This window comes from Lagopus muta, chromosome 20, assembly GCF_023343835.1.
Source record: "Lagopus muta isolate bLagMut1 chromosome 20, bLagMut1 primary, whole genome shotgun sequence".
Classification (NCBI taxonomy): Eukaryota; Metazoa; Chordata; class Aves; order Galliformes; family Phasianidae; genus Lagopus; species Lagopus muta.
Window position 1 is genome coordinate 1,232,755 of NC_064452.1, and position 12,340 is coordinate 1,245,094.

At 51.4% G+C, this 12,340-nt stretch overlaps 1 protein-coding gene across 1 annotated transcript; it reads left to right on the forward strand.

Moving 5' to 3' along the window:
• Positions 1-751: 751 nt before the first annotated feature.
• On the forward strand, positions 752-5,875 carry DYNLL2 (dynein light chain LC8-type 2). The gene is made up of 3 exons (XM_048966880.1): positions 752-893; positions 3,680-3,818; positions 5,474-5,875. The coding sequence occupies exons 2-3, from the start codon at positions 3,687-3,689 to the stop codon at positions 5,609-5,611; spliced, it is 270 nt and encodes an 89-aa protein (XP_048822837.1). The 5' UTR covers positions 752-893; positions 3,680-3,686; the 3' UTR covers positions 5,612-5,875.
• Positions 5,876-12,340: the final 6,465 nt, after the last annotated feature.

Genomic DNA, 12,340 nt, shown 5'->3' on the forward strand with positions numbered 1-12,340 from the left:
TCTGCTGAGCCACAGCAACAGGATCGGGCCGGGCGTACGGCGAGCTTCTGGAAACACGGCCTGGGAACCCCAGTGCCGGGGATGGGAGTCGGCGCAGCCCGCCCTGCGGCGTGGCAGCGGGAACGCCTTCCTGCCTGGCTCTCCCTCGGGCAGTTCCTCGGCACCCATGCCGGCTGAGAAGGTGCAACCAGAATGAGGGCTGGCGGGCCGCCATCCCGGCACACTGGGCACCCCGAGGACACCCGTATGCTCAGAGCGCGTTGATGGAGGGCGCTTTCAGTCCTGTCACCAGAGCACACCCACATCTTCCTGAGGACAAGGAGCAGAAGGCCCATGGAGCAGAAGGCCGGTCCCGCCGAAGTGCGCCTGGTCTCTGCGCCCAGCAGCAGCCCTCCGCGGCACAGGGCGTCCCTCCCGGGGCGTGACGGACCCCCGGCGGGATGAGGTGCCCCAGCAGGCGATTAAGATCCAGGGAACCCCAGCGCGGGCGGCGCGGCCCAACTCCGCCCCTCACGCTGAGGGGACGGCCCCGCCCCGCCCCGCCCCGCCTCTGGCCCCGCCCCGCCCCGCGCGCCCGCGCGCGGCATTGTGGGATGAAACAGGATGTAGGCAGAGCAGCGCGGGCGGACGGGCCGGGCCGGCGGGCAGCGCTGCGGCGCAGCCAATAGGGGCGCGGCGTAGCGCCAGGCGCAGCCAATGAGGACGCGGCGGTCAGTGCGCCGCAGCGGGCGGGGCGGTATTTGAGCGCGGCGCGGCGGCGCGGCGCAGAGCGCTCGGCGCGACGCAGGGAGCGGAGCGGAACGGGCAGAGAGAGGCGAGCGGGTCCGGGCCTCCTCCCACCTCCTCCTCGGTGCCGTTCCTCGCTCTCCCCGGTCGGCCCTGTCACTGTGAAGGTGAGCGACGCCCCGCTGGGCTGGGACTGCGGAAAACGCCGCGCCTCGCCCGGTGCCGCCCGGTCCCTGCGTGCGGCGGGGCGGGTCGCGGATCCGGGCGGCTCCGTCCGATTATCTGAGGCCGCCTCGCCCCGGCGGCTCCTGCCGGCCTCGCTCCGCGCAAGGTCACCGCCGCCCCCGGGGCTCCCCCCGGTGAAGGTCACGCGGTGCCTCGGCCTGCGCTCGGCTCCGGAGGCCGCGGGGACGCCTCTCGCTGGGGAAGGGGCCGCGCCGCGCCCGGGGTCGCTTCTGCAGGGCTGCGAGCCGGGCCTCGTCCTGCCGCCCTGTAGGAAGTGCTTTGGGTGCCGGCCTGGGCCTAAACCCCGTCCCGAAGCCTCATCCTGTCCTGGTCTGCTCCTCTGAAGACTCCACCTGGAGGGGTGGATCACAGAGCTGTGCCGTTACGCCTTCCTAGGGCCCGTCCTGCCCCGCTAAGCGCCGGGCTTTGCGTTTCCTCACAAACAGAGCTGGGTGCAAGGCCCCGAGGGCCGACTGTGCCTTAAGGCTGAGACGTGTCCTCGTGCTGTTGGGCTGCCGTGCAGGAAGGATGCCCGTGTCACACCCGGGAGGGAGCTGAGGCCCGGGCCCGGTTCTGGGCACTCAGGTGGGTGCGTGGGGAGAGGTCTGGCCTCCAGCTCTGCCATTACTGCCCTCGGGAGGTTGCTGTGCCTGGAGCAGTGGTGCTGGAGAGGGCAGGCTGGCCTTGCAGCTCTCCTGAAGGCTGGTGGGCTCTTACTCTGGTGCTGTTGGCCATTGAAGGCACCGTTCTGCACTGAGATGTTCCTTGCCAGAATGATGAAGACAGAAGATGCTTTTTGCAGGTCGCTTGATGCCTGCTTATGTAATGGCAGATGTCCTTTGAACTCTGTGTGTTGCAGATGTGTGAAGGCCAGGTGTTCCTCAAAGAGGCTTTCCTGGGAGAAATATCCATGAGTGAATCTCTGCTATGTCACTTCCTGTGGGGTGGACATGCAGAAGGCTCTTCCAAGGGGGTGCCAGCCCCCTGGATAATGAATCCACACCTGCAGGCTGTTAGCTTGGTTCTTCTGAGTCATGTCTTCCCCTGTCAGGGTTTCTAGGCCCCATGCTAGAGCCTGTTGTCTCGAACCGCAGCAGAGAGGGGAACAAACTGCAAGTGGCTTTTCCAGAGCAGTGATAGAGGCGTGTGCTCTGTTGCTGTCTGAGCTCAGTTCCTGTCGTTCTTCCTGGTGCTATTAGTGTATGTTAATAGCAGTGCTCTATTAAGCACCACATCTACATAGTATAAATTAAGGTGGCAGTAGAAGACTTCAAGTGCAGACTGAGTAAAGAATTGAAGTATTGTAATTGTAGGGCTGCAATTATGTAACTGGATTCTCTTTCTCTCTGGGTAGCAGGCTCCTTTAATTGCTGTAACAAAGCTACTCCTTCAGTTTTCTGGGACTGTTCCAGGAAGCGATCATTGCATGCAGCAGATTTTCTTCACTCTTTGGTAAAGCTATGAATGTGTAGTTTCACAACTTAAAAATATCCTTGGTACTATTGCATGGGCTCACAGCATTGTAGAGAGATCTAGTAAACTTACGGGTGTTTTGCAGGCTTAATTGGAGATACTTCTTGCCAGTAAGTAGCTTATTTCACAAAGTTTTAGTGCACTCTGGTAAGAGCTGCTGCTGAGGTGAGCAGCAGTGCTTCTTCTCAGCATAGGCCTTTGCTTGACCAGCCCCACAGATGGTGCTTGCTTCCTGACTGGGCACTCCCTGGGATGGTGCCTCTGGTGTTCAGAGTGGGATTTGGAGCAGGCCAGCCAGCAGTGCTGCACTGGGCTCTTTTCCTTGCTTCAAGAAAGGCTGTGGGGCTGGGATTGCCAGACCCTGCTTTCTAGGATAATGTGAACTGCATACAGGAGGCTTTCCAATGCTGACTGCCTCATAGAAAGGCTGTGGTAAGTCTACATGTCAGTGGCTCCATGCATGTCAACTAGCTCACAGTGAAGGAGGTAAATGCTCAACTGGAGTTACCATTTCCTGCTTTATAGAGGTGATGGGCAGTGCTGGTGTGCTGGTGTCTCACACCTGTGCTGTGATCTACAAGCGGGGAAGAAAGATGAGGTACCCTTCCCTGGCCCTAGCAGTGGCTGGCTTCCCCAGCCTGTTTCCCTGTTAGGCTGTAGCGTGGTGTTTCTGGTTTGTCAGACTTGCTTTGTCCTGTGGGAGTAGCTGAAATCTGGGGTTTAGCAGCAATGCTGAAGTGATAGGCTGACTGTGGAACAGTGTTCAGTGCAAGCGGAACGAGCAACAGTAGCTGCTGGTCAAGGGCAAAATGAAAGTACTTTTACTGTTGTCATGCTTAGCAAGCTGCTGATGGGGACAGGTCTGGGGTCAGCTCCTGAGGCTGCAAGCAGGTTGATGCTCCAAACTGTTGGTGCACCTGGAAGGCAGACTGGGCTGTAGCCTATTGATGTGTAGGAGGGCTCTGTCTCTGCAGTTCTTGTCTCCTCCCACACCAGCTTTTTTTTGCCTGTTTGATGCAGGTGATGGTGTTGGGCTATCTCTGATCTAACCTCCAGACATTGCCAATGCTTCACTGTTCCAGCTGTGAAGGATCTTAGCCTGGGACTGTGAGAGGCTCCCTGATAAACTCGCACTGGGTGTAACGGATTTCATAGTATTGACCTGTGATGCAGTTTGCCATAAAGGAAAACCTCTGAGCATGGGCAGCTGCTCCTTTCTTGGGAAGAGATTAAAGGAATCTATGTTCTGCCTTAGGTTCACGATGTCTGACAGAAAGGCTGTCATCAAGAATGCAGACATGTCCGAGGACATGCAGCAGGATGCTGTTGACTGTGCCACACAGGCAATGGAGAAGTACAACATAGAAAAGGACATTGCAGCATATATAAAGAAGGTAACTAAGGGATGAGGGGGGTGCTCTGCCTGAGACTTCCTGCAGCTCTTAAGTATGTGTGTGTTGAGCCTGAGTGTCTGACACTTCACACTTCAGTGTTTGGAAGAAGATGTTTTCTTTGCTGCTTCACTGCTATTCCCAAGAGGATGGAGTGACTTTTCCAAGGTCAGGGAAAGACTGTGGCAGAGCAGGGCCTGGTGTATTGCTGCTCTCAGCAAGCAGTTTGAGTGCTTTCCCTCTCAATTTGCTAGCCTTAAGAGCTGGCTGCAGCCTCTATTTAGGGCTTGCTCCATGGATGCTGCTGCTTTTGCTTGACTGCTTCTGCTTGACTGGCAGTACAGGTGCAGGATGGGATTACTCCGAAGCTTCACGCAGAAGTGGGCAGCCCTGCATGAGCAGTTCTGTTTGTAGTGTTCCAGACTCCAGGGTGGTGGGTGTGGAGGAGGATGCAGCGTCGTTCTGCCTGGCAGGAATGTACAAACAAGCTGCTTTAAAAGCAGTGCAGGCAGTTCCCCTGGCTCATGAAGCTTCCCTGTTTGCAGGAGCCCATTAACTTCTGTTTCTTGCTTGACAGCATCTGGGGAGCTGTCAGTTCCATCTATAGCCACTTCTCTGAAAAATGGCCAAAGTCATTTTGAAGGAGCAAAATGATTATGTAGGCAATACAGTCCTGGCACCGGGGTTAGCTTTTGGGCCTTGCTTGTAATCTAAGCGTGAATGGATTCAAAGATGTTTCCTAACTTCTCAGATCACTTTGATCTGTTGAAGCAAGACCTATCTCAAAGTGCTTGAGGCAATGCAGTGTGCAAAGTGAGTGAATGCAACAGAGAATCCAAAAAGTTGGCCTTTATTTCCTAAGAGTGTTGAGTGAAATTATTTGTTGCACCTTCACACCCTGGCAAGAAAGCTTTTACCTACTTCAAAGGTTACCTGCAAGGAGTTTGAGACTCCTGCTGCTGTCTGAGGACTAAGGCTTGCTTTAATCTTTGTGCTCTTCTGGCTCTGTATGGGTGAGGGAAGGGTGTTCCTGGGTGTTACCTGTCAGAGGGAAGAAAATGTGCTCTCACCTGCTAAACAGACTAAAAAGATTAATAACCAGTGTTCCTTTTGCCTACCTTCTACCTCAAAGATCTTAGCTGTGTCCTGTGAATCTTCTTGCTTACTTACACTGGAATGTTCTCCTGTTAATGAAGAAGTGTCCCAAACAGCATACACCAGACTTCTTTTACTTAGGTGACCTTTAAGCTCAAATGCCTTGCTAGAGCAGACATGCCAAAATCATTTTTTTTTTTTAGTAGGATTGGAATGGGAGAGTGGAAATATTCCCCTGAGCTACCTACATGAAGGGCTTGTATAGTGCTGTACTGAGGAGAGCTCTTACGTCTGCTCATTCTGCCCAAGGCTGATGCATGTTCCAGATCTCAGGAGATAATTTGCTTGTGTTGGATCCTTCAGACAAGCCGGTGCAGTGCAGAGGCCTGGCTTGTGTTGGTCACTGCTTCACTTAATACAATGGTATCTTGCAGTGGGAAATCTAAAGATGCTGCAGGTGGGAGGAGAGGAGTTAGTATGAACAGAACCAGCTAAGAATTTGTACTTAGAGCTATTTTCATGTGGGCTTTCTTGGCCTTAATGCCTCTCTTCTGTTTCTTCAGGAATTTGACAAGAAATACAACCCAACTTGGCACTGCATTGTTGGCAGAAACTTTGGCAGCTACGTAACACATGAGACAAAGCACTTCATCTATTTTTACTTGGGTCAGGTTGCAATTCTTCTCTTCAAGTCTGGATAGGAAGTAGGAGCAAGAGAAATCTGGACTGTAATGCACTGATGGCTGAAGCCACAACTCCCCTTAACATGGCTATGCCGCTGCATGGACTGTATACTATATTTAATGTGTATATGTTGCAGTAAAATTCTACTTCTGTTTAGTTGCCTGGGAAGAAGGCGGCATTTTTTGTTACTGCTTTTTTTTTGGTTGTATTGCACTAGGAAACCTGTAAATGCTTAAACAATGGCCTTTACGTGGTAAGAAATAAAACTGTTCCACAACAGCTCCCTCAGTGGTAATTCCTTCTTTGAGGCTGGGAAAACTTCTTTGGGCAGGCCAAAAAGACCCTGACTTCCTTATGGAGTTTTACTAGACTGTTAATCTTGTAATGAGGAGCAAAGCCAGTGTGAGCCTCTGTACCCACCCTGCAGACTGTAGAGAGCTGGCTCTCCTAGTAACCTCAGCGCAGGTACTCAACCCACCTGAAAGCTGGTAGGGTGGCTCTTATTTCTGTGGCTTTCACACATGTTGAACTCCACCCTGGACTGTGATAAAAACAGACTTGCAGCTGGCACCCTCAGTGTTCTTTCAGTACCCATCACTGTATTTTTTGGCTCTGCTGAAACATTGACCTAGGCTTGTAAGCACCTCAGCCTGGTCTAGAAGACTTCAAGAAGCATCCCCTTGAGATGCTGCTTCCTGCAGCGAGCAGCAACCTCTGGCTGAAGTCTTTAGACCTCGATGCTGAGATCTAAAGTTGGCCACGTGGCCCATCCCTGAAATGGAGTAGATATCAAATTGGTGACTACTGACAACAACTTATTTGGCATGTTTTTAGCCAGTTGTCTCAACACTGCCTTAACTTGATGCTCTCCTTTAAAACAAGGTAGTCATGTGGAAGATTTGTAAGTGGCCACTGTCTCCTTTTTTTAATTTCTGTAGCTGATAAGCTATTTCTGGAGGGCTGTCCTCCATGTTCTGATATCTGCTTTTGTTCTTAAAGCACAGTACCAAGAAGTTATATTTACATGTGATGTTTGTGTGAAGGAAACTCATGTGACATCTGCTTCAATGGCAGAAAAATGTCTTGGTCTCCAATAGGTTCAGCAGTGATGTTGTCTTAGTATGTACTGACTCTTGGATTAAACTGCAGGAAGTGTTTTTTATCTGGGTGGGAGAAATCCTTCTGAAGGGCAGTGGGATGGCAAGTAAATACTTAGTGCTTGTCATAAAGTCTATTATTGGTTTGTTGACTGATGTATAGGCAATGTCACTGGGCTTGTGAGCCTAGCTTGTGTCTCTAGGACAAGTTTGGTGTTGGTAACCAGTCACTGGTGGGGTGGGAAGGCAGAGTGAAGGGAGCTATTCTTTGTGAAATGGCTGGATGACCCAGGTTGACTACTTCCTGAAGTAAAAGTCTTTCTTGTCTCTGTGCAAAATCCAAAGTATGCCTAATTTTGTATTATGGATAGAACAATGTTGTAACTAGAAAGAATGTAGCTGTCATTACTTCATGTTGATGGAAATGTTTGCACTGGGGTAACGTGCCTTGGGCTGTCTGGGGCACTCTTGTGGTCTTGTCTGTTGAGAACTCCACTCTTGAACTGAAAGAATGTTTTGGATTTGTTTTTTTTCCAAGCATGAGTCTAATGTGAACCTGTTCACGGTCTCTTGTGGAGCAAGATATGTTCCCTTCATAACTGCAATGGCTCAAATACCATTTATTTTTTTCAAACATTAAAGGTGAATTGACACATTTAAACAGCGTCTGGTTTCTTCATTGCCAGCTGTCTGATGCAAAAACTGCTCTTGTCTGGGGAAGGTGAGTGACAGGTTCTCTGCCCTGGAAGATGCCGATGACCCAAAGGAGGCAGCTCTATGGACCAGCAACTAACTTGGTCGGGGGAGCATATGTGGCCCATCTGTGTGGGCACTGACCTCCAGTCTGGCTCAAACACTGTGCCAGAAGGAGAGATGGAGGGGAGTGCATCCTGCTGCAGCCCTGAAAGGTGCTTCTGTGCCAAGTAACCTAGATATGAAGGCATTAAGTCTGACCTCTTAATGGCTTCAGGCAGACTGGGGGTAGTGTAGCAGCTGGGGTTCTGGCTCCTCTGTGCACTCAGGTGTCTGCCCTGCTTTGCAGGAAAGTTGGGTTCCTTTCTGTGCTTCATAGCAAGGCAGAATTTGGAAGTGTTGCAAACTGCCTGGAGCTGCCATGTTCAATACTGCCCTAGCCTCCCTGGCTTGTTCCTGCCAACCTCAGTTTGAGCATGTAGTCTTCCTGATGTACTGCAAATCTGTGGGCTCTTGTCAGCTCTGACAGTGTAACAGCTATGCTGCAGGACTGTAACACTGGCATGTGAAATGAGGGAAAGCTGAGCTGTAGACAAGCGTGAGGCTTATGTTAAGTAGCTACAAAATGAAAGAACTCCAAAGCAAGCAGCAGTATGTTTGCTACACACAGGCAGCCTGTCTAACCTGTACCTGACAGTGCTGAAAAACAGAGGAGGTTTCTATATTTGGGAGGAGCTGGGAGTGCTGCTCCTCCCTCTGCATTCCCAGTGAGCCTTTTAGCTGGAATTATAGTTTAAGCTAAACCGTGCTGAGGCTCTGCATTCCTGGTGTGCCTGGCTCTGAGTTATTGCTGCGACTCCAGGAAAACGTCTGCAGCCCTGTGGGGCTGGGGAAGTTGATCCCTATTGGTGCACGGGGCTCTTAATGGTTAAAAACTGACTCAGGAATGCCAGTTGCTGCCCAGGAGGCTGCTAATCTGAACTCCTGATGAACTTTTCCAGGGCTATTCTGTTGATGGGGAAGCCTATTTCATTGTGTGTACATCCCATGGTTGTGTGGTGTACGATGGTCCCTGGTGGAAAGTGGAATCCTGGAGTGATGCCATACCTTGGAGCTGACACATGCAAGTAGAAAATGAGTTTGTTGCTTCCTTAGATGTGTCACTGCAGCAGAAACCCCCCTTCAGGCTAATAGGAGCTCTAGCTTGCACCTTTAGTGGTGAGGCTAGCAGGGAAACCAAGCCCTGCTCACCTGTCCCTGCACAGCTAAGAGGCTTTAACACAGAGCTTTGTGTCCCACTGCCTTTCCCTTGTTCTCCCCAGACGCTGCCTGACACAGCTTTTGGCTTTGAATTTTTCCATTGCTGTGCTCCACATTCGTCTCCAGTTTCCACCATGTGCAGGTGGCCTGCATTATGCCTCAGAGCATTAACTGTGTCTGTGCTGGAGAGGCCAGCAGCAAGCTGGGATGCCTGCTCAGCCTCAGCAAGAACACAGAGCTATTTGGAAACATCTGGATCCGGAACAGTGAGTGGAGGGTATGTATCTGTGGGGGAAACATCTGGAGGAAGAAACTGCTTCCAGATGTTTGGGGAAAAAAAACAAAAAAAGCCCCACTATTTAAACGTGAACTCAGTATATGTTACCATTCTGCTTTATGGGCATTCAGAAGATGTCTGATGGCAGCAGAGTCTGAGCTGCTGGCTGCTGCTCGTGGGCTCAGGGCCGAGGCCTGCAGATGTGTGTGCATTTGCTGTGGATAACTGTGGTTCGTGGCTGGGGAGTGTGTCACATTATTTTTTGTTGCACAAACCAGAACTTTAAATTCCTTGCATAGAGTATTTCTTCCAGATGTGGCCTTGCAAAAGCATTTTTGTGGCACTGAACGCTGTGCAGGCTCTTTTTGGTGGCCGTGTTCCATGTATGTAGCTATTAGTCATTACCTAGCAATTATTTCTCTATGGAGGGAGCCTGGAGTAAAGCAGCTGGAGAAGGTGCAGGAGCCAGCCCTGCCTCCTTGCTGCATGGGCACAATATTCTCCTCTGTGTCTGCCTGTGTTCTATTAAGGGTCCCAGCGATGGTGAGATCCTCCTAGCAATGTGCACCCATGAAGGGGCTGGGCATTGCAGCCTATTCCTGTGGGGTGCCCAGGACTGCTTGTCTGTGCTCTCCGTCCTTCCAGCCCACAGAATCACTCTGCAGCACAGGCTGCAGCTTTAGTCTTTCCCGAGCACGTGGAGCAGAGCCTGTTGCTGATAAACCTGACACCCGAAGGACGTGTTCCTTTTTTGCAGCATTTCTGTGGGAGGTTTGAGATGAAGAGAGAAAAACATGGAAATCATTTTTATCTCATGCTCAGTCCCTGCCTGGTGAATCCTGAAGAGCCGATGCCACTTGGTGCGGGAAGCAGGGCTGTGCCATCCCTGCCCACCCGAGGTTTCCCTGCTTTGTTCTATTTATTGAGCAGCATCTCCCACACCCTTTGCCAGACTGTGACTCATAGCAACAAAGCCTGTGCTGAAGCCATATGCCTCAGCGCTGGATGGATATGGGAGCTGCAGGTTCCTCACAGGAGGATAAACTGTGTTTATTAAAAGACAATCATATGCTTCTTCCCTTAAGGCAGCATCTAGCTGAGGCTAAGTAATGATAACTCATTACTGCTGAGACAAAAAAAACTGCTTTTCCTCAGGTCAGCAACTTCTCCAGCCCCCCTGTGAGCTTCCCTGAGGGCTGTTCTACACTGAGCACCAGTGGGGGAAACAAGGGAGATGTTCCCCTGCCCAGTGCTGTGCCTGGGGAAGGGTGGATTGAAACGTCCCTCCGTTCTGGCATTGTGTTGGGTGGGAATTGCTGTAAAGCAGAACGCAGCATCTGCACTGTCTCAAAACATGTCAGGTCCTTGCCGATCTATTCAGATTGCCTGTGCAGCCTCCAGATGGATTTCTCTTGGTTTCTAGGCTTCCTCCTTTTCGTGTCCAGCTGCTCCAGGCTGCAGCTTTGGGTTTGACCCTGCAGGGCCACATTCTGGCCCCATCCCTTCTCCTGCAGGAGGCTGGGAGGCAGCCCAAGGCTCAGCTCAGTGCCCTGTGTTAAGCTCCGGGAGCAGCTCCATTTGACCCTGGAGGGCCTCATCTTACTTCCTGCAGAAGCTGTTTTAGTGGTTGAAAGAGTTTGTTGAGAGAGCTGCGATCCCCCCACATTTCAACACGTGCATGGCCTTTCCTTTCACCTCCTCCCAGCCTGGTGTGAATTGAATGCTTTCAGGGGGAGGAGACTGCTGGGAGCTCTTCTCTCCCGTCGCATTGGTTACAGCCCATAAAAACATCCCAGGAATTTGCCACAGCAGCCTCTCGCATCGTGAAAGCGGCCTTTGTTCCCAGAGTCGCAGCAGCACCTCTGACCAGTGTGTGTGGGCCAGGGGCTGCAGAGCAGCTGGGGGCTGCTGTGGGACACAGGCATCCAAACCACACCTGGGAAAAGTGTTTCCCAGTGTTTTGCCAGAACATGGTTTAGCCCTGTGCTGCTTAAGCTGAGTCAGAGGAACGGAAATCCCATCTTACACAGGCATCTTTCCATGAGCAAGAGGCTACGTGTTTTATTCCAGCTCAGGATCTCATGCTGGTGGTTTTGGGGTCTGGGTGCAGGTGGGATGTGGCCCCACTGCAGCCTGAATGCAGCAATGGCTGGCAGCCAGCCCACAGCACAGCACTGGGAAGAAATAAATGCATTTTATTTTTTAGGAAAGCCCAGAACGCTTTGATGGAGATAAAACCTCTCTGTTGATCCAGTTCTAAAAGTCTTCTTTTCTTGAAGGGATCACACTGACCTGGTAGAGAGCAGCTGACCCGGCCCATCAGCCAGTTTGGAGGGGTCCATCCAGGCCTGTGCTGCTGAGGATCCCCTGAAGCGGTGGGGCTGAGGGCAGGTACAGCTTGGCCCTTTCCAGTGAGGTCCCGGGTGCTGTGTCCCTCGTGTCCCTGGTGGCTCACACAGCGCAGGGCCGGGTGTGACTCAGCAAGCCCTGGTGCCAGGCCTGGGCTTTGTGTCGTGACAAAGCCAGCAGCGCTGACACCTGCAGTTCCAGCAGAGCTGGGCTGGCTCAAGGCATCAGGGTGCTAAAATATTTTACAGAAAATCATTAAGCAATTAAACTGGCAGATGTGACATCATGTGAAAAGCAGGCTGTAATCTGTGTAGTAAACAGGGCAATGCTTTCTGTTCTTTCTGAGTGTCTTCTTGGAGTCTAATCCTTGCTTCAGAATAACTATTAATTATCTCCAATTGCCATTATTGTTTTACATTTTTAGCATTTTCAAGCGCAAACTGTTAGTTTTTCATAAAGATACAATCAGCAGCCAGGGTTCACAATGAAAGCAATTAAAATCCTGTGATTGTTACAAGCCTGCTTGTCTATACAACAGCTTCAACCTGCATCGCTTGCCAAGACGTAGGCCAGGAGCTCAAGAGAAATCTATCATTTATTTGGTAACCCAGCAAAGCTACAACCCCTCGCTGTCTCCAATGATTTGTATGTATGGCACTTTTTGGAAGGACAAGAGGGGAGGAGAAAGCAAGCATTTTCTAGAATACATCCCTAGAGAAAATACAGAGAAGATAAAATTATGCACATGAATTATGCAGATGAATTATGATTTCACTCCTATTTTTGTTGGGATTAGCTCATGGTTGGTGTGCATCCCTGGCAGCCAGCACAGCACTTTCCCAGCCCCAGCTGTTTGCTGCATTTTGGATCCCACATTCCCCTTCCAGCAGACAAGAGTGATCTGAGCTGCTCCTTAGAGTTCCTTTATGGTACTTCTGAGCACCTGCAGACGTGGCATGGGGATGTCTCAGCCTCTGCCAGATCTGGGGAAGACAAAGGCTGGGGAGCAGGAGCACAGGCCGGATTGCAGCTGACCAGTACCTGTTGTGCCCCTGAATCACTGCACCAGC